General features: G+C 56.4%; 3 protein-coding genes and 1 long non-coding RNA gene across 8 annotated transcripts; 2 read left to right on the forward strand and 2 right to left on the reverse strand.

Annotated features, from left to right (window-relative positions):
• The first annotated feature begins 1,882 nt into the window (after positions 1-1,882).
• On the forward strand, positions 1,883-6,189 carry RAB13 (RAB13, member RAS oncogene family). 4 transcript variants are annotated; one of them, XM_040452868.1, is made up of 9 exons: positions 1,883-2,174; positions 3,469-3,529; positions 4,313-4,373; positions 4,609-4,686; positions 4,794-4,883; positions 4,972-5,037; positions 5,139-5,192; positions 5,370-5,483; positions 5,925-6,189. In XM_040452868.1, the coding sequence occupies exons 1-8, from the start codon at positions 2,051-2,053 to the stop codon at positions 5,445-5,447; spliced, it is 612 nt and encodes a 203-aa protein (XP_040308802.1). In that variant the 5' UTR covers positions 1,883-2,050; the 3' UTR covers positions 5,448-5,483; positions 5,925-6,189. The 4 variants fall into 4 exon arrangements, with proteins under 4 accessions (XP_040308802.1, XP_040308801.1, XP_040308803.1 ...); XM_040452867.1 differs by lacking the exon at positions 5,925-6,189 and having other exon boundaries at positions 1,884-2,174; positions 5,370-5,854; XM_040452869.1 differs by lacking the exons at positions 1,883-2,174; positions 5,925-6,189 and adding an exon at positions 3,626-3,807 and having other exon boundaries at positions 5,370-5,854.
• On the reverse strand, positions 3,001-4,286 carry LOC121015685 (uncharacterized). Its single transcript, XR_005783925.1, has 3 exons — positions 4,172-4,286; positions 3,861-4,002; positions 3,001-3,108 (listed from the first exon to the last, which is right to left on the reverse strand). It is a non-coding gene; the product is annotated as an uncharacterized LOC121015685 (long non-coding RNA).
• Positions 6,190-8,896: 2,707 nt separating the features above from the next.
• On the forward strand, positions 8,897-11,332 carry JTB (jumping translocation breakpoint). The gene is made up of 5 exons (XM_040452871.1): positions 8,897-9,318; positions 9,492-9,529; positions 9,731-9,813; positions 10,348-10,427; positions 10,810-11,332. The coding sequence occupies exons 1-5, from the start codon at positions 9,236-9,238 to the stop codon at positions 10,964-10,966; spliced, it is 441 nt and encodes a 146-aa protein (XP_040308805.1). The 5' UTR covers positions 8,897-9,235; the 3' UTR covers positions 10,967-11,332.
• Positions 11,243-16,039, reverse strand: CREB3L4 (cAMP responsive element binding protein 3 like 4). Of its 2 annotated transcripts, none has more exons than XM_040452866.1 (10): positions 15,522-16,039; positions 15,260-15,434; positions 14,791-15,040; positions 14,516-14,634; positions 12,768-12,860; positions 12,532-12,638; positions 12,344-12,412; positions 12,084-12,168; positions 11,812-11,908; positions 11,243-11,688 (listed from the first exon to the last, which is right to left on the reverse strand). In XM_040452866.1, exons 2-10 carry the CDS (start codon positions 15,431-15,433, stop codon positions 11,495-11,497), a joined length of 1,188 nt encoding a protein of 395 aa, XP_040308800.1. In that variant the 5' UTR covers position 15,434; positions 15,522-16,039; the 3' UTR covers positions 11,243-11,494. The 2 variants fall into 2 exon arrangements, with proteins under 2 accessions (XP_040308800.1, XP_040308798.1); XM_040452864.1 differs by having other exon boundaries at positions 12,768-12,944.
• Positions 16,040-19,511: the final 3,472 nt, after the last annotated feature.

The following is a 19,511-nucleotide window of genomic DNA, read 5'->3' on the forward strand; positions in this document are numbered from 1 at the left end:
CGAGGAACTCACGGGCATGTTCTCGTGGGCAGGTCGTCACCGCCGGAAAGGAGCGAAAGCGGAAATCCTGCCGCTTATATCCGCCACCCGCCGGAAGTGACGCGCGCGCGCCCGGCCGCCATGCCGGGGTCCGCGCGCCGCCTGCGGCTGGAGCGGACGCCTCCCGCCCGGCCTGCCGAGGGGGCCGCGGCGCGACCCCAGCCAGGCCCTGCCCTTCTCGACTTCCTCGGTGTTCCCCAGCTGGTTTCCTTTGCCATGTTAACACCGCAGGAATGTAGACACGGCGGAAGCCCTCGTCCTGGTTCCCACCTCCTCGCCTACCCTTTTAACCGCTGTGAGGTTTTTTGTTGTGTCCCCGGCCTTTCTCCTCTGACGGCGGTCCCGTCAAGTACTCGGGTGCTCCCCGCGGCGAGTCCATCCATGACCGCCGTCAGGTCGCCCCCTCCCCGTCCCCTCGCGGCCCGCGCGGTACCGCCCACCCTCTGCAGTGCGCGCGCGGGGACGGCCGCGTTGGGACCCGTGCGACACACAGACGTGCCTGGGACAGTGTTTGCTCCTGTGGCGCAGGTACCGCCCGCGGGGCGTCGTGCAGCCTGGCGCCGGTGAGGGACGGGCGCACTTTGTTCTCAGCGCCCCGCTCGCGGCCCAGAAAGTCCCGTGAGGAAGTGACATTTAGGCCGAAATCTGAAGGACGTGGAGTCCACCGTGCGACTGTCTGGGAGAAGCCAAAACCCGGGGCCGAAGGAGCGTGGCGTAGCTGAGCAGGGGGGAGGCGAGGCGGCCAGAGAGAGCTAAGGGCTGAGCGCACGGGCTTAGTCGAGGGAGACCTGAACCCCCGGGGCTGAGGAGGCCACATCCCGGCCAACGAAAAAGTAAAAGAACGGGCAGATTTGTGTCCGAACAGTTCGGGGGGATGGCAGCGTGATTTCAAGGACGGGTGCGAGACGGCCCGGCCGGGGGAAGAACTAGGGAAACCGTGGAGTTTGTGGCACGGCTGGAAGGCCGACCGGGAGGCGAGAGGACGCGCAGAAGGGGGCTGGCAGGGGGCCAGCAGAGGCACAGCCCGGACACTGTGCGCGGACGGCTCGACTGGCCCCTGTCGGAGACGCAGACGCTTTGCATGCTGTGTTTCCACCGGCACAGCCAGCCTGTGCCCGGATCGCCGTGTTCCCACGCTCCAGCGCCCTGGTGGCCTCGTCACAGCCTTTCCGCGAGGGATGAGGGCGCGGCCTCCGCTGTGTTCTCAACATGCGCGCCTCGTCGAAAGAACGAAGCCAGACATTTTCAGTCCCAAGCTCTGTCTTGCCGCACACGGTCCCTGTTGGAGGACTGTTGCTAATGAAACCCCGAACGTGTCTCGGTCGAGACGGAGGGAGGGGTGCGGCGGGGCGGGCGGGCGCTGCGTGTTCACTCTGCTCCACCAGGGGGCAGACCCGCCCAACAAGTAGCCTTGTCTTCCAGAGCATCCCGCTCTTTTCAAGCGGAGCTGGTCTCCCAACTGAGGGCTGGGAACAGCAACACCGGAATTCGCGCGCCGCCCCTACAAGGTTTCCGTCCCTTGAATCAGCCCCCGATTTTTGTCAGCTCCCAGGGCCATCCCCACCTCCACCCTTCTTCCCGCAAAACTTTCCCTTTTCCCCTAACTCCTCTAGAGCTCGTCCTCCTCTGCTCATTTGGGTTAAACCTCTGGTTCCATTCACCCCAGCCTCCCTGGCCTAAGACTGCCAGAGTGAGATCAAAAGAGGGGAGTGATGGCGAGCCAGACGCTGTGGGTGGGAAATGGCCTGGGAGACGGGCCAGCTCGGGCCCGGGGAGCAGAAGGCCGGCCAGGCCGGGCTGCCGCCGCCGCCGCCGCCGCGGGAGGAAAGGGGTGGGCGGGCAGGGGGTGGGGCCCAGAGGAGTGCCGCCTCCCCTCTATCCCGGAGCTTGGGCGGAGAGGGAGGAAAACTTCCTGGCCTGGGCTCCGGGCAGCTCCGTCCGCCAGCCCTCCGATCCCGCCTACCAGTGCCCGGAGCTTCCCCACCCCTCCCCCGGCTCCCCAGTGTCCGCCATGGCCAAAGCCTACGACCACCTCTTCAAGTTGCTGCTGATCGGGGACTCGGGGGTGGGCAAGACTTGTCTGATCATTCGCTTTGCAGAAGACAACTTCAACAACACTTACATCTCCACTATCGGTGAGCCCACTGGCCGTATCCCAGAGCCCCTAATCCCCGCATGACCTCATCCTCAGGCTCCCAGATTACTCGTGGCCCCACTCTTTACCACCCCCCACCCCCCTTAGAGTGAGGCTTCTGAACTCTAGCCTCCCAACCCCTGACTCAGACCCATCCGTGGAGCATATCTCTGGATGGTACCCAACCTCTAAACTGTCTGAGGCCTCCAGGTAACTTCTCAGTTGTGCCAGCTCCTGGGGTTCCTGGGACCACCCTTCTCCCTCACCTCCCCAAATGCACATGAACCCTTCTCGATTTCCTGCTCCACTCCTCTCCCCCACCCCCACCCACCTCCCTGTATTTCCTGTAACCCCTCTCCCTGAAGGCGGCTTCCAGTTCCGCCAGCCTCTTTCTGCCTCGCTGAGTTTCCGACTCCCCCTTTGCATCCCCACTGTACCAAATTACTTCCCAGTCTCCCTGCCCCTCAACTGAACTGGGGGTTTGGGGTGGGGGGTGGAACAAAGTGGCCGGGTGTGCTGGAGGATGGCCCAAGGACTGGAACCGTGAATATGCAGTCAGCCAGGCAAGGACGGTGGGAGTGGGGGAACTTTTGGGGGCTCTGAGTCAGCCTGGTGACTCAGGCTCCTCCCTAGGCTCTCGACCGGCTCTGGGGAGGTGCCCAAGTTTCCACCAAGAACACTGCCTCCCCTCCTCCCCTCTTGTCTTTCTTCATCTTCTCTGGCCTGGGAAATAAAACGAGGGGAATCTCAAGACAATTCTGGTTAGAAAAGGGAAGGAAAATGCCTCTCTATCCTAGTTCAGTCTCAGGAGAAATCTTACTTATCCTCAGATTTCTTGCTTGCAAGCCCAGCCTACTAGTTAACTCACACAGACTGGCATCAGCTACCTTTTTCCTGGCTCTTCATCCTATATGGCTGGAGCGTAGACGGTGGTTCTAAGAAAACAGAAAGGAAAAGGAATCTAAAAGTAATATCCTGGGGGAGACACTGAATTCTGAGAGTTGTCACCTGGTTGGCTGAGTGGATCCAAGAGGTGCCTTAAGCCTCCCTGCAGAATTTCCATCACCTACCCCCTCCCACATCCATAAAATCCATGTAAAAACAAGATGCTTGCTACCCAAATACAGGTTTGAGAAAAGTCTCTTAGTTTTATACGTGCAACAAAGTTGCTTCCCAAGTGGACCCCTGCACAGTTTCTAGCCCTGCTGCTGCTCCATGCCGGGTCTCCCCTGCACGCCCTCCTCGTCCCTGCAGAGTCTCAGCCTGAGTGATCTATATATATGCTCCACTCGTAGGAATCGACTTCAAGATCCGCACTGTGGATATAGAGGGGAAGAAGATCAAATTGCAGGTCTGGTGAGTGAACCCCCGGGACCGCTGGCCACAAACCCTCGTTTACCTCCTGTCACCCTTTCCCTTCCATTTGCCTCATTTCTCTCCCTTTCCCCACAGCTCCTTCCGGTACTTCTCCATTTCCTGTCGCCTTGCTCAGACGTCCTTCCATCCCTCTTCCTGCTCGCTCAACTATTTATTTTCAGCTTTCTTGTAACTCTCTTGCCTCTCCTGGCTCCAGAGCATTCTCTGAACTTGACAAATGTCTGCAGGGCTGCCACGTGGAAATGACATTAAAGCAGGTGAGCAGCAAATGGCAGAACTAAGACCTGACTCTGTGCGCTCCCTGAATTACCTCAAGCCCAGAAAGCTGAAGATAGAGGGCTGGGCTGTCACAGGAAGCCCGGGACTCCGAAGGTGTGCAAGTGGCTGGTGGCCTGAAAGAGGTGTTAAGATGCAACAGATAAGAGCAGGTTGTGGTTCAAGTTCTGGCTCTGCTGTGGAAGGACTTTCATTAGTTATTCAGCCTCTCCAAATCTGCGTCCCCGTTTGTAAAATAAGTAGACAGTAGAACGTGTCTCACAAGTGTAGGGTGAAGATTAGCAGTGCTTGCACAGAGTAACCCTGCAACAAATAAACCCGAGACCTTGTTCCCAGCTGTCTTACCTTCTTTTCCTCCTGTACTGTTTTCTGATTCTGTTCCTTTCAGCCCCCACTCTGTTGCAGAAGCTAAATTCTTAGCAGGGGGGATTCTCTCTTCGGAGAGCTGTTCCCTCTGTGCCGCCCCACAAACGTTCCGCCTCTTAGGGACACGGCTGGCCAGGAGCGATTCAAGACGATCACCACCGCCTACTACCGCGGGGCCATGGTACGGGGTGTGGGTCTGGACAAGGGATGAGGCGGTAGACTGCAGGGTTCTGAGAACCACGGGCCGCAGGGTCGGGCAGGGACGGTGTCAGGGTTATAGTGTGGGATGTGGAGGGCCCCACCTGGACTAGTGATTAGATTTGTGGGTAGGGCTTGCAGGGTCACTTGGAGGGGCAGGAAGCAGAAACAGGGGAATGTGGACCAAGGCTCCATGGTGGATTCTTGCCATCTCTCAGGGCATTATCCTAGTGTATGACATCACAGATGAGAAATCCTTCGAGAACATTCAGAACTGGATGAAAAGCATCAAAGAGGTGACAACCATCCTGGAGAGATGGGGGACTGGGTAGAACCTGGAGGGTGAGGGGGCCGTGAAGGTGAGCAGGACCCAACTTTACTCCTCCTGCCCTTTTGCTCCCAGAATGCCTCTGCAGGGGTGCAGCGTCTGCTGCTGGGGAACAAGTGTGACATGGAGGCCAAGAGGAGAGTGCGGAAGGAGCAGGCCGATCAGGTGAGGCCCGGCTGGGCGGCCAAGGCGAGTTCGGACTCCAAGGGCTGCCGCCACCTTTATCCACCCGTCTCATCTCTCCACCCCACAGCTGGCTCGGGAGCATGGGATTCGATTCTTCGAGACAAGTGCCAAATCCAGCACAAATGTGGATGAGGTGAGACACACCCCATGCCTGCCCCCCACTCCCAGAGACGGCTGTTAGGCCGCCACCGTCCCCTCCAACCTGCTCCGACCGGTCACTCCTTTCCCCCACAGGCTTTCAGCTCCCTGGCCCGGGACATCTTGCTCAAGTCAGGAGGCCGGAGATCGGTGAGTTGGTCGTGCTGGACTGAGCACAGCTGTGGGTGTGTGTCATGTGAGGAGTGAACGCTGAGGAGGGGAGCGGTGCTAACACGGCCCGCGAGGGTGGGGCCCCTTCAAACAACGTACAATCTCAGACCCCGGCCAGCTGTTCTCACCCTGACCCCAGTGCGCTTCCACCTCTAGGGAAACAGCCACAGGCCCCCTGGCACGGACCTGAGAGCTTGTGACAAGAAGAGCAGCAGCAGGTGCTCCCTCGGCTGAGGACCTGGGCCTGGACGCTGGGCCGAGGGCGGGCAGGTGGGGCTCAGGGGGTAGAGGTGGGTAGATGGCAGATGGCCGAGCGGGGAGCAAATGCAGAAGAAAAGGAGGAACGTGAGAGGAGAGAAGGTAGAATAGAGAGGCAGGGAGAGGCGAGGAGGAGAAAGATGGCAGGAAGTCAGAGAAGGTGAGGGGCGGGAAGGGAGGGAGGAGGGAAGCAAGGGCCCTGGGCGCCAGGCCCTCCCTGGACCTGTAAGGCAGACAGAAGTGTAAATAAACAGTTGGCCCGTCGTCGTTACCGGATCAGGTTTTAGGGCCGAGTGAGGGGTGGGCTCGGCAATCCCTCTGAAGCTCTGATCCTACCACTCTGCGTGGTCTTTCTCAGCATTAAAGGCCACCACCCACACAGAGTCCCCTGGTTTGGGTAACTTTCATCAGCAGAACTGCTCTCTGCTCACCAACCTGATTCCTGCCTCTAAGGTGGCTGGGCTGCCGGAACCTGGCCGGGTTCCTGTGACACCAGGACCTGTGTGCAGCTGTCCCTTTCCTGCGATTTCACGGACGAGAGAACAGCAAGGAGCTTCTCTGAACCTGAGGGGCTTGACATCCTTTCCATGATGGAAATTAGAGGGTCCTTATGGGCAGAACCTTGCCTAGTATCCAGAAGGGCTCTTTCTTGGGCCTTCCCAGGGGAGAGACAGCCCTGGCCTCAAGGAAATAACAGGACCTCGTGTTGTTTATCCCATGATTTCTTTAAGCGCCTTTGATTCTGCCAGCAGCCCTTTTAGGTGGCTAGTAGGTGTTATTTTCCACTTTTATAGAGGAGGAAAATGAGGCACAGAAGAGGCTCATTTACTCCTAAATCTTTGTTGAGCATCTAGTATGTGCCAAGCACAACAGCCAAGATAATATAACTTTTGGGTGGAACTTTACGTGATGGACAAGCAAATTTTAACACATACTGCTCCTAAATACTGCACAACAAAGAGGCCAAACTACTGGCATGCCAAAGAACTACCACCTTGACCCACAGCCCCCTTTTGACCCTTACACCACAGTATCGAAACAGCAAACTTCTCTCACAGGACCTTTTAACAGGATTAATGAACATATCAGATTTGGTTTAGGCAAAATACCATTAGGAGTGTAATTCGCAGATCTGAAGTTCAAGGCATTTAAGAAATCCCCATGCCTGTGGCGTGGAAGTGGATGGCATGACCCTGGGGTCAGCAGCAAGGCTTTCTGTGCTGCTGTTTCTTGTCGGTAAAACGCAACACCAGGAAAGGGCCTGGCCGTGCTGGGAGGAGAACTGTGGTGTGGTCGGAAAAATGTGTTAGGTACCGAGCTTCCATGGGGTGAAGATCTTACCTGGATCATGTCTGAGCTCTGTAGTCAACGACCCAGCGAACGTAATTTGCTCAAGGTTATGAGGAAAGACTTACATTTCGTGAATCCCAGGAAGAACACTGACTAACCTTCACCATACCCCAGAGCAAAGATTTTAAAAGCCAGTTTCAGTGTGGAGGCTTATTGTTGCTTGGTAAAGCGAGTGGATGGGAGAGCTTTGGACCCTCGCCTGTCCAGAGACATGGTAGGGTTTCATAAGGAGTAACAGCATGCTAGAAGGTTTCAGCCAAGACTTTTCCTACAGCTAAAAGCCACTGGAAAACACCCACACCTACTTTGGTAGCGCACAACTACTGACCCGCACAAATAGTAACGTAGGGGAATGAGCAAGTAGTCACAGAAAAGTAAAGCTCAGTCCTCACGGTTTTTTTTTTTTAATCTTTTTTTTTTTAATTTTTTTTTTCAACGTTTATTCATTTTTGGAACAGAGAGAGACAGAGCATGAATGGGGGAGGGGCAGAGAGAGAGGGAGACACAGAATCAGAAACAGGCTCCAGTCTCCGAGCCATCAGCCCAGAGCCTGACGCAGGGCTCGAACTCACGGACCGCGAGATCGTGACCTGGCTGAAGTCGGACGCTTAACCGACTGCGCCACCCAGGCGCCCCAGTCCTCACGGTTTTTTGTTCAACTCCTGTGCAGTGGGCTTTCCAGTCTGACGGCTCCTGTTCTTGAGCAGCCAGCTTTACTCCCGATGGGAAGTCAGAATTTATGGGACATTGCACCCATAAATTGTAATCCTAAAATAAAGTACTGTAGCCCTGGGGTCGTGGGAGTAGCTGTTATATTTAGGCCAGGAACGCTTCTTGGGAGAGGAGAATGTGGGGTGGCGTTAACAAAAGTCTGGGGATGAGCCCTTTCATCTTGAGAAGCGGGGGACAGATTACTATTAGTGACCTCCTTTATGTGAATTTAAGTATCTCCTTGAACTCACACGGTCCAGTTGTCTGGGAGGCTGTAGACCTGTATGTGTGTAAAACTAGGATGAAAATATGGGCAGAGTTAGATAATAACTAATGCCACACGGTAAAGCAAGAGTGTGGGGCAAGTCTCTGCGTTCTGGATACATATCCAGGGTTAACTCCATGGGGATGGAGAAAGTAGGGGTGAATCTTTGGACTTGGAGCTGAACGTCTGGGGCTCACGCCTTAGGTCTCCCACTCACTCGCTGGGTGACCTTGGACAATCCCTTATACCCTGAGCTTACTCATAAAATGGGACTGATAACCAACTCTGACTCCTCAGGAATACTGAAAATCAAAACGACCTAAATGTTGGATTCAAAAACTATGACAGTAATGTGACGCGATGCAATTAGAGAATAAAGGAAATACTTTACTACACATTTCATTTCATTCGTATCTCGACAAAAAACCCTAGAAAATGCACATTAGCATTTCTGTTCTACAGAGAATGCCGAGAGGGTCCTAAAGTCCCGACTCCTCTCTGCGACTTCCAATGTCCTCCCCGCACGAATGACGATCCCAACAGGCGGCAGCCGGGCGAGCTAGGACCCGAGGAGCTCGTTCAAAGCACCAACGCGGGGCGGGGTTGTTGTAAATTAACACGCGATGGGGCTGTAAACTGAGGCCGCACGTCGGGCGCAGAGATTATTAAAAACAACTTAAAAAGTAATTAACACGCGCGAAGGCGACATAATAGATCGGTGCACCGTGGGGCTCGGGAGGAGAAAGTGCAGTGTCGCCTCCCTCCCGGGGCCACCGGGGCAGGACGGGTGTCAAGCGGTAGCTAGATGGTGAATCCCAGGCTTTTCCGAGGCGGCAAAGTCCTGGGAGCACGACGCGTTGTTCCTCCCGTGGCGCTGCTCCCCAGCCCAGAAGGGGCCACCAGGCGACAGCCCGGGAGCCACGAACCGAGAAGCCAGACGAGCCTCGCCAGCAGGACCGTCAGGCCGCGGCGCGCCGAGCTCGACGCCGGAAGCCCGAGTCGCACGGAGCGGAGACCGAGGGCCACCTGCCCAGACGACGAGTCCCGGCGGCCACAACCCGCGCGCCTGCGCCGACCGGAAGAGCCGCTGGAACCCTCCGCGGTCCCGGCATCCCCCGCGGTCCCGGTATCCTCCGCGGGGCAAGATGGCCGCGGCAGGGACGGCCCCGGAGGTGACGGGGTGCTAGGCCGTACGTCCCTCGGCCTCTCCCGAGGGCCGAGGGGGTCCGAAGAAGTGAGCTCACGGCCCAGCCCCGCAAATGCGTGTCGGCTTTTCTTGCCGTGGCCATGGGGACGTCCCAATAAAGCCTCTGCCCTGACAGGCAATTCCAGCACCTCTCAGCCCTGATCTGGAACCTCCCGAGGGCTGCAGTGTCAGCGCTCCGACGGGGCGCGAGGCCAGTCCCTCCGTCCCCAAAGGCGCGACCCCGAGCACCCCATGCCTACAGGCGCAGGGAGGCGTAGCCTCCCCCAGGGCAGCCACCTGTGCTGGTTGCTCTGCGCTTTCACCTTGAAGCTCTGGTAAGGAGAGGCTGAGGGCTGGGAAGTGGAGGGGGCGGGAGGATCGCCTCGTCCACGCCCCTGGGGGGGACGGAGTCCGGGAGCAGGCTCCGCGGAGGTCGGGAGTTCCCTGTTTGCCGGCTTCTGACTCTTGCCTCCCCACCCCCACCCTTCCTCCCTCCCTGTCGCTGCAGCCAAGCCGAGGCTCCGGTGCGGGCGGAGAAGCTGTCAGGTGGGTGCTGGTGTGGTAACCCGACACCCCCATAGTTCTGTTTTCTTTTGACGTCCTCCCCTTACCGGGAGCACCGGTGGGATGGGAAGGGGTGGCGCCACGCGAAATGAAGGCTTTTAGCTGTGCTGGGAAGTCGGATGGGCGGAACCTTTGGGGGAAATACCTTCTGGGGCTGGGGCTGGCATTTCTCTCCCCTTTTAGTGAGCACCTCAAATTTGCCGTGCTGGCTGGTGGAAGAGTTTGTGGTGGCAGAAGAATGTGCTCCGTGCTCTAATTTCCAGGCTGTGAGTATCTGTTGTCCCGTTTTTGTCATATCTAGTCCCTCTCGGTTTTAGGAAATGGGACTTTGCGTCGTCTTTGTGTTCTTGCAGTTTCAGTGTATGTCCACATTGGAACTTGTTTCCCCCTTAAAATGTGCCCTTTCCTTTCTAAGTCAATGGCAACGTTCATCTAATAGTCCTATTCATAAAAAAGAAAGAAAGAAAAGAAAAGGAAGAAATCTCGGTGCCCAGCTTGGGGCTGGAACTCACAACCCTGAGATCACGAATCGCAGGGTCCACCCACTGAGCCAGCCGGGTGCCCCAGTCATGATCATTTTTAATCCAGCAGGCTCTGGAACCTGCCCCTGAGGTGTTCTTTTTAATGCATTTCTCATGCCTCCGGCACATCCAGCATCCCCATCAGAACCCTTGTTGGTTCTCTGTTGACCACCAGCTTGGAGCCATACCAGTTGGGCACCTGCCCCTTCTGAGTGACACTCCTCATGCTTTTGCTGCTGCCCTTTCGTGACCTGTTCTTTGGTTCTTTTCTCCTGACAGAAGACCACTCCTGAGTGTGGTTCCACAGGGTACGTGGAGAAAATCACATGCAGTTCATCCAAGAGAAATGAGTTGAAAAGGCAAGTACCATTTCTCTTCTTGAAACCTAGGTCAGCTCCTTTGTTCCTGTGATTTTAGGTAGTTCACCCAGGTCTTTCTGTCCCTCTGGAGGTAGCCTGGCATATTGGAAGGGGGGCAAAGTATGTGAACCCAAGTCCCAGTTCTGTTTCTGGATCACTGGTCCTATCGTGCGGGTTAATGCCAGCTCTGTTCATGACCACACCAGAAAGAAGCCGGATGATATATTTGAGTGGGATTTGTGTGCGGTGAACACGTTAGAAGGCTTCCAGTAGCTCTCTCTTTTCCCGCCAGATGTGTCTTGGTGGGGCTTCAGTAGAAGGGCGATGAGAGGGAGAGGTTGTCCAGCGTTCCCTGGGAATAACTGTTTCTTCCTGCCCTTAGCTGCCGCTCAGCTCTGATGGAGCAGCACTTATTCTGGAAATTTGAAGGGGCTGTCGTGGGTGTGGCCTTGGTCTTCGCTTGCCTTGTCATCGTTCGTCAGCGACAGCTGGACAGAAAAGCTCTGGAAAAGGTCCGGAAGCAAATCGAGTCCATATAGTGACCTTCTGCCCTTTGACAGGGGTCTTTAGGGACCCTGCCTCAGACAGAGACTTGTGCCCCTTATTCTGGGAGACTGGTGGTGGCGCCCCTTTCTGCGTTTCCTGTCTAGATCATTAACCAGCAAAGTAAGTAGCATGGTTCCCTTCCCTATTGTAATTTGGTTTGGGACCGGAAGTCATGGCAGCAGGCATGGAAACGGTGGCAACTTTACGCCCCAGGTTACCGACTACCTATCTTCTTCTCCTGCTACTTATTTAAAACTTTCAGGATACAATTTCAGCAAAAAAGTTTATTTCTCAGCCAAAACCTGTTTCCCCTCAACCCTAACCCCAAAGAAGAAATAAAGTTGCAGATGTATAAAGTATTTGAAATGCGTCATGTAGCCTGTGCCTCAGGGTACAGACACTTAGGACGTCCAGAAATGATTCAGACCCTTGAAGCCAAAGAATACTGAATGGGAAACCCAGGGGGAACAAGAGCCACAAGGGATCCTGGATTCCCTCTTGTGGCCGGGAAGCAGGTGGGTTCACATCTCTTCTGCATGCAGCACAGCTCCTGCGTGCCCATTGGAGCCTGTCTTCCCTCCCATCTTCTCAAGCAGTGTCCTTGTTGAGCCATTTTCACCCTTGGTCTTAAGTGGCCCCCCCGGTCTGGACTCTACTACTGTGGTCTCCAAACCTTCTGTCATGTCCTTGTGACTTAGGATATTTCTGGAAACCACTGTGGGTGGAGGAAGAAGGGCAGTAATAGAGTGTTCCCTTCGGTGGGGGATCCTAGAGGACAGGACTTCCCTCCCCCATCTTGACTACCCTGAAAAACAGCTCCCCCCTGCCCTTGCCTCACCTCCATGAGGCTGGTAATCCTCAGGCCCAGCCTCCCGGAGACCCTGAAAGGGGCTGACACTGGGCAGGATGATTAGAGCCAGGGAAAAAAGAAGGATCTGGAGAAAACAAAAGGTCCTTTGGGCTGTGGGGACAAAGGCAGGGAGCCAAGGGCAGAATGAATAGAGAGCGGTTGGAGTCATCAGGGATGGGAAGGCGGGTGTGGTCAGGGCCGGGGGTGTCGGGATGGAGGCAAAAGATGGTGGACGTCAGGGGGTCGGGCAGCAGACTGACCACGACACAAGTGCTGGTCTGGGCAGCTTTGTCGGAGGTCCGGGCAGCCAGCAGCTGCAGCTGGCGGAGCTGAGCTACCAGGGAGCTGGGGAGGCAGAGTGGAGAGTCAGGGCTCCGGCACCAGCACCGGAAGTCAGGGCGCGAGAATGGTAGCCCTGACGCCAACCCCCTCCTGCCTACCTCCCCCCCCCCCGGGGAGCTCCCCCCAGCCCCTACCTGGGCCCGCCCTCCCCAGAGGAGCAGGTTATGTATGCACTTACACGTTGCACCTCTCCAGCTCCTGGACTTTTTTCTGCAGTTCCTGGTTCTGTGCAGAGCAGGCAGCGGCCCTAGGGTGTGTGGACAGGTGGGACAAAGCTCTGCAATCCTGTGGGCCCTGGCCTGCCTGCCCTGGTAAGGAGGCCCACACAGGGCCCACGGAGAGCTGGACACCGATGTCCAGACATACCTGCTCTCTAGCCCATCGATGTACTCTTTCTTCCGCTGCCGACTGTCCTGAGCTGACTGCTTGTTCCGGATCTTCCTCCTGACCTTCTTGAGGACCCTCTCCTCTGCCTGGAGGCCCGGGGGTGTCAGTCCTGGGCCCTTAACCTCCCTCAGCGCCCCACTAGCCTCTGTGGCCTGGCTCTTCAGAGGCCAGGATGGGGCTGCTGTGTTGGGATACCCTTTGGGGAAGCATGTTACCTTGGTGAGGGGCAGGTGTGCGGGCAGGAAAACCCCTTCCTGCCCCAGCAGACGCTTCTCCTCTTCTGTCAGGAACAAGGTCTGACAGGGCAGCTGGTGGAGAACAGGAGAGGGTGAGAGGACAGTGGGGGAGGGTCCTGTCTTTCCCATCACACAAGGCTGCTCCCTGCGTGCCTTCTGGAGAGGAATACGTAACCGTGAAGTGAGGAGGGGCGAAGGGGCCTTAATTCAGACGGGCTCTGTCTGGGGCCTCCTGGGGCTGAGAAGGGAGAGAAGAGGGGTTGTGATATGTCCTTTGCCCCCAGGCTTAGGACTTCAGGACTCTGAGCAAGCTAGGGAGGGCCGGTTCTGGTCCCCAAACCTTCAGGATATCTGAAGAAGGCAGGCAGCAACTCACTAAGGTAAGGTTTGCTTAGAATGGTTCGCTTTTGCCGTTAACTTCCATCTGGCAGAGTGCGATGTCCAGTCAGGGTCAACCACCGGGAGCTCCCTGGGGCAGTGGCCCATTTTCCCCCAGGGTCTGAGCCCCACTTTCTAGATGGAAGCTCTGTCCCCTGTCAAAGAACTCCCCAAGGGCCACCAGACTGAACAACTTCTCCTAACACGGTCTGTGGGGAGGTAGGGGGCGTCTGGTTAGCCTGAGCCTGCCGACAGAGTAACCCGCAGTTCTGGTACTCCTTGAAAGATTTATGCTTCACTTTGACTTAAGAGGAATTTGATGGGGCGCCTGGATGGCGCAGTCGGTTAAAGCGTCCGACTTCAGCCAGGTCACGATCTCGCGGTCCGTGAGTTCGAGCCCCGCGTCAGGCTCTGGCCTGATGGCTCAGAGCCTGGAGCCTGTTTCCGATTCTGTGTCTCCCTCTCTCTCTGCCCCTCCCCAGTTCATGCTCTGTCTCTCTCTGTCCCAAAAATAAATAAATGTTGGAAAAAAAAAATTAAAAAAAAAAAAGAGGAATTTGATTTTGCTTTTGACTCCTGATGATCTTTGGCTTTTAGCCAAACCATTTTTTGTCTTTCTGCCTTTTCCTGATTATCCCTTCCTGCTCCCCTGAAGCCACAAACTCCCCAGTGTTTTGATGCGAATGCAAGCTTAGAAGCATCGGACTTCCTAAGGTCCCTCAGCCCGATTCGGAGATGTTTGGTGTGGATTCTGGTGCCAGCTTCTTCCAGGCTTGCAGGGAGGCCAGAACCCTTTGCCCACAAGCAGCTCTGTCGTCAGACAGTGACTGAGCAAGACCCCTTCCTCGCCCCCCACTGCAGGAACCAGTCTAGCCAGCCTGAGGGAGGCAGCTGAGTGTTGCCCACTGTGCTGTGGCCCTGGGCTGTGGGTGTGGCCGCATGGTGCTTCCAGTGGGAACAGGTCACTTGTGCCCCACACCCTGTGCCAGTCACCAGCTGGGATCCCAGGCAGCCTGCCCCCTCCATGTGCAGACCCCAGGCTGAAACAATGGCCATGCTGAGCAAAGTGCACATACGTTCTGGCCTTTCTCCCGGACCCTGTCTCCAGCCTCCCTCACCCCACTTTCTCCTTAACCGAGTCATCGCCACCTTGCCCCCAAGGGTTTCTGTCTTCCTTGCCCTTTTCTGCACTTAGAATCACCCATGCCTCCCTGGTCTTCAGGCCCAATGCCACAAAAACTGGGACAAAGAGATTAGCATCAGTTTCCCCCTCCCGCAGCCTCCTTCCCCATCTGTGTGGGTGCCTGTCTTTGTATCCAGGAGTACTGGATCTGGCTGGCCAAACTCACCAGGGTCGCAGGAGGCACTGGGTTTACAGTGCCTGCTCCGGGCAGGGTGTCGTGAGCATCACAGGGCAGCTCGCAGACCACGCGGACATCAGGCACCGTCAGTTGTGGGCTCCGCTGACCTGAGGGAGACCCAGGTGGCTAGGAGTAAAGGAGACGAAGGGCACACCCCCACGGCAGCAGGGCCTGGCTGGAGGCACAGGCTGGGAAAACCCCTCGCCCCAGGACTAGGGCTGGGCCTGAAAGGCCACTGTCCCCTTTCCACCAGGAGCACTGACCTGGCTGGAGAGAGATGAACCCTCCAGCTGGCCCAGCTTCCCCCTGCGTCCTCTCCAGGGCCCCTGCCTCATAGACCACCTCATAGAGAGCAGGGGGACTGGGTGCTTGAGGGGCGGGAGGCCTGTCTGGACGGCCAGGGTCCTCAGACGGATGGCCACTGTCGCTGCTAGCAGAGGCTCCTGAGCAGTACACTTCATTGGGGTCAATGAAAAGTTTCAGGAAGTCTTCAGGCTCACTGTCTCGAAGGCCCTGCAGTACCAGAGGGAGTCTATGTGTACAGAGAATTGCAGAGTGCTAACCTGCATCTGGCCTCTTCAGTCCCTTGTGTCCTCGGACACGGGGATGGTTACAGATCACATGTCCTTTAGGGGCTTGGCCTTCAGACGTCTCCAAGTGGAGGCTGAAGCCTGACGGGCCCCTCATCACAGCCGCGCCTCCGCCCACCCCACCGGCATCTCTCCCACTCACACAGCCACGGCCCCCACTGGGCTCCCAGCCTCGCAGCCCCTGTTCTTGGAGCTTCGTCCCCGGGGCCTCCGGAGCTGGGCCGTGCAGTCCCGGCTCCGGGAAGGTCCCTGTTGAGAAAACATCTTCTGGGGACTCCAGCCACGCATCCAGCAGGTCGGGGGTTCGGAAGTCCATTCTGCAGAGAGAGCGGGACCAGGGTGAGGGCGCCCTCCCCCCAGCTCCTGGGTTCCCCGCTCCTCCTTCCACCCTCTCCCTGCCTCACCTGCCCCCGGGGATCTCGCCTCCGGCGGCCTGACGTCTGGCTCAGATGAACGGCCCGCCTCAGCGTTACCTGTTCCCAGAGGCCCAGCCCGCCGGCCGCCCGAAAGGCCACCACCGCGCTTCTTTCCTCCAGGATCTCGCATCCTGGACCAGCCCAGCCAAGCCCCGCCCCCGGCCTGACCCCGGACACTGCAGAGTGGCTGGCGCCTGGCCAGGGGCCACGGCGGGCCCGCGTCTTCGAGCTGGGGGCCGGGAGGCTAGGCGTCCGCAAACCGGCCTTGAGCAAGACACAGCCAGCCTCGCCCTTCGGGCCTCAGTTTCTGCTAGCGACAGCGAGTCTTCCTGAGGGTTTGGACGGGCTCCTCAGGGAAGGACGGCGATGGCTGTGACCGGAGCACACCAAGTGCCAGCTCTCCGGCCGTGAGTTGCGTAAGACGAGAGCCCGGCAGGGTGAAGACAAGACACTGTGGGAAGGCCGCAACCCGACGGCCCGAGTCTCGCCAAGGGCTCCCCTCCCCCGCTCCGAGGCGCTCTTTCCACTCTGGACTCTGATGGGACGCCAGGGGTTTGAAGGGCAGGGTATCGAGCCAATGGGAGCGCCGACTCGAGGCAGGCTGCTCCCCGGGTGGCCAGAGGGCTGCCAAGGGGGCGGGGCACCGCGGAGGCGGGAGGGAGGCGGGAGGGAGGCGGGAGGGAGGCCGCGAGCCCGGCGCCGGGGGGCCGGGGCCGGGGCCGCGGCGGGAGCGGCTGCCTGGCTCCCGGGCCCAGGTTCCGAGCCGGGCGACGGGGAACGACCTGTTGGCCCAAGTAGGAGCTCTGAGCGCGCGGAGAGTGTCGCAAATCCCGTCTGCGCGCCGGGCTGCTGAAAAAGAACAGCGGCTGCACACGCTGGACTGTGGGCCAACGGAGGGTATAATTACCAACAGCATTCGTATAGTTTACAAAATGTTTTCATAAACGCTGTTCTCGCATTTAATCCACAACAGCCCCGAAGGAGACAGGGCAGGTAACCTTTCCCTAACTTCACCGACGAAGAGACAGAGATCCATGATCGCAACGTGGCAATACCGAAGCTCAGGATTGTTGGCCTTGTGACTGAAGGGCCAGGAGGAATTCATTTCAAATTTAGCAATGGAGCTACAATGGAGCTACAGCTATGATTTTTGTCTGCCTGCATCCCCAGTAGTGCTTCGGAAAAAGGGTAGCTCCCTGAGAAAAGCAGGACAGTTTGGGGTGTGGATCCAGATCTCAAACTGATATTTCTCATGAAAATTGGAATGTGCTGAGGGTAAAAACAGGAGCAGGATCCATAGTTATCGAGTACCTATTAGACGGTCAGGCGTTTTCATATCACTCATAATTCTCATAGCAAGTCATAGCTGGAAGAGAGAAGTTACTTTCTCGAGGTTACTCTGTAAGTAGGACCAAGGTTTGGACGCCTGAACCCAAGTTCTTTGTACTCGCTTGTTTGCACTTTCTCAGATTTCCTGCTCATCTTCCTGCATCCTGCTCAAGTCGTCAGGAGAAAAAGCAGGCTTCCTGGACTGATGCAGAGCTCTAAGGAGAGCAGAGCTTCCCCTGCCTGGATCTTTCCTAGAGCAAGGAAGGTTTCAAAGGGCTTCCTACAGGTTGCATGTGGAGAGATGATTAAGTGGAAAATATGGTCAGCTTTCATTAATGTCAGAGCTGGGAAGAACCTTTGGCATCGTCGGCGAGTCTAATTTCCCTCTTTCACCTACTTTATCGTGTTCCTGAGACGAAAAATGACTTGCTTAAGATCACACATCAAATTAAAGTAAAGGGGCACCTGGTTGGTTCAGTCAATGGAGCCTGAGACTCTTGACCTCAGAGTTGTGAGTTCAAGCTCCACTTTGGATGTAACGGCTTACCTTAAAAAGAAAAAACAGAGGCACCTGGGTGGCTCAGTCGGTTGAGCCTCGGACTTGGCTCAGGTCATGATCTCCCGGTTTGAGAGTTTGAGCCCTGCCCTGAGTCGAGCTCTGTGCTGACAGCTCAGAGCCTGGAGCCTGCTTTGGATTCTGTGTCTCCCTCTGCTCCTCCCCCACTCATGCTCTCTCTCTCTCTCTCTCTCTCTCTCTCTCTCTCTCTCTCGTGCTCTCTCAAAAATAAATAAACACTGGGGCGCCTGGGTGGCAGTCAGTTGGGCAACCAACTTCACTCAGGTCATGATCTCACAGATGGTGAGTTCGAGCCCCGCATCGGGCTCTGTGCTGACAGCTCAGAGCCCGGAGCCTGCTTCGAATTCTGTGTCTCCCTCTCTCTCTGCCCCTGCCCCACTCACGTTCTCTCTCCTCTCTCTCTCTCTCCTTCAAGAGTAAACATTAAAAAAAAATTTAAACATTAAAAAAAAGAAAAATAAATAAACATAAAAAAAAGGAAAAACTTTTTTTTAAGTTGATTTATTTTTGAGAGAGGGCAAGTTGGGGAGGGGCAGAGAAAGAGGGAGGGAGAGAGAGAATCCTAAGCAGGCCCTGGCACTGTTAGCACAGAGCCTAAGGAGGGTCTCCATCTCAGGACCGTGAAATCATGACCTGAGCCAAGATCAAGAGTCAGATAGTCAACTGACTGAGCCCCCCCAGGTGCCCCTAAAAGTGGTTTTAGTAAAGCACACAGACAGGACCCATGGGCAGAAAGAGCTGCACTGGGGTTGTGATGGGTGACTGTGACTGATTATATACCTTCAGGTTGGGAGGGGGTTAGGGTCAAAGTGAGTCTCAGGAATTTTGGAAGCAAGGTTCCCAGGACCTGGAAGCCTAGCTGTTGTTAGGAAAAGGTCGTTTATTACCATTTGGCCAGTCACGAGCCCCTTCAGTGTGTATCAGTGGGCCATATGCTTAAAGGATGATTGTTAACAGGTATCTTGGGGGGTAGAGGTAAAGTAAGTTTCCAAAGGAGTTTTTATATGTTAAAGTAGACTTACAGGATCCTGGGGGTGGGGATAATGTTAAGCTAAGGTTGCCTTTCGCCTGAGCAAAGTGTCATCATTGAGGCAGCTGAATTCCTAGAGGAAGGTCGTTTGTCAGTGGGTTGTAGGCAGTAAGATAATTTAATTTGTGTGTGTGTGTTTCCTACATCACTTTGTGTCCTACCCTCCCATGAGGTTAGAAGAGCATTCTGATAGCACAGGGGTTGTGGGCCAAGAGGATCCAGGCTAAGTAAACAATGAGGGTTCTAAGTTGAAAATAACTCTGGTGCATTCAAGAAACAGAAAACAGAAGGGAGGCCAGTAGGGCTGGGGGCAGAGGAGTTCAAGGTGAGTTCAGGAAGAAGCCAACCAGATGCCTTGAGGCAGGAAAGCAGCTCTCCCCCTCCCATCCCTGAGCTGGGGCCCACCAGGTCTCTACTTGCACAGGGCAGCCAGAAGGCTGCACGAAAGCTCAGGCCACGGATAGTCAAGAAGGGATTCCTTTCAAGAAATGCCCCCCTTTTGGAGGCACCTGGGTGGCTCAGTCAGTTAGGAGTCTGACTCTTGGTGACTCTTGGTTTCCGCTCAGATCTCACGGCTGGCGAGTTTGAGCCTGCGTTGAGCCCCGCATCAGGCTCCACTGACAGCACAGAGCCTGCTTGAGATTCACTCTCTCTCCCTCCCTCTCTGCTCCTCCCCTGCTCACACACTCGCTCAAAAATAAATAAACTTGAAAAAAAAAAAAAAGAAAGAAATGTCCTTTCTTTGCTATTTCCCTTTTCCAATTCTGCCTCATCTTTCTCCTTTGTCGTGGGTGCACACGAAAGGAGTCGAGCAAGGAAGTCGGTCCAGGGACGGGAACGTTTTCCCTCGGGCGCCGAGGCCTACAGAAGGGTCTTAGAGCCTCCCAGGGGACAGCCCAGATGGTGCCCGAGACCAGGAAGAAGACCTCAGAGTCGCGGGGGTGGGCCCAGGCTCCAGCCTCGCCCGCGGGCGTCCCAGCTTCCGGCCGACCGGGCCCGTCCCACCGCCCCGGGGCGCCCCAGGCCCGCGGCCCCCGGGCCC

This window comes from Herpailurus yagouaroundi, unplaced genomic scaffold (assembly GCF_014898765.1).
Source record: "Herpailurus yagouaroundi ecotype Mexico unplaced genomic scaffold, PumYag 207, whole genome shotgun sequence".
Taxonomy (NCBI): domain Eukaryota; kingdom Metazoa; phylum Chordata; class Mammalia; order Carnivora; family Felidae; genus Herpailurus; species Herpailurus yagouaroundi.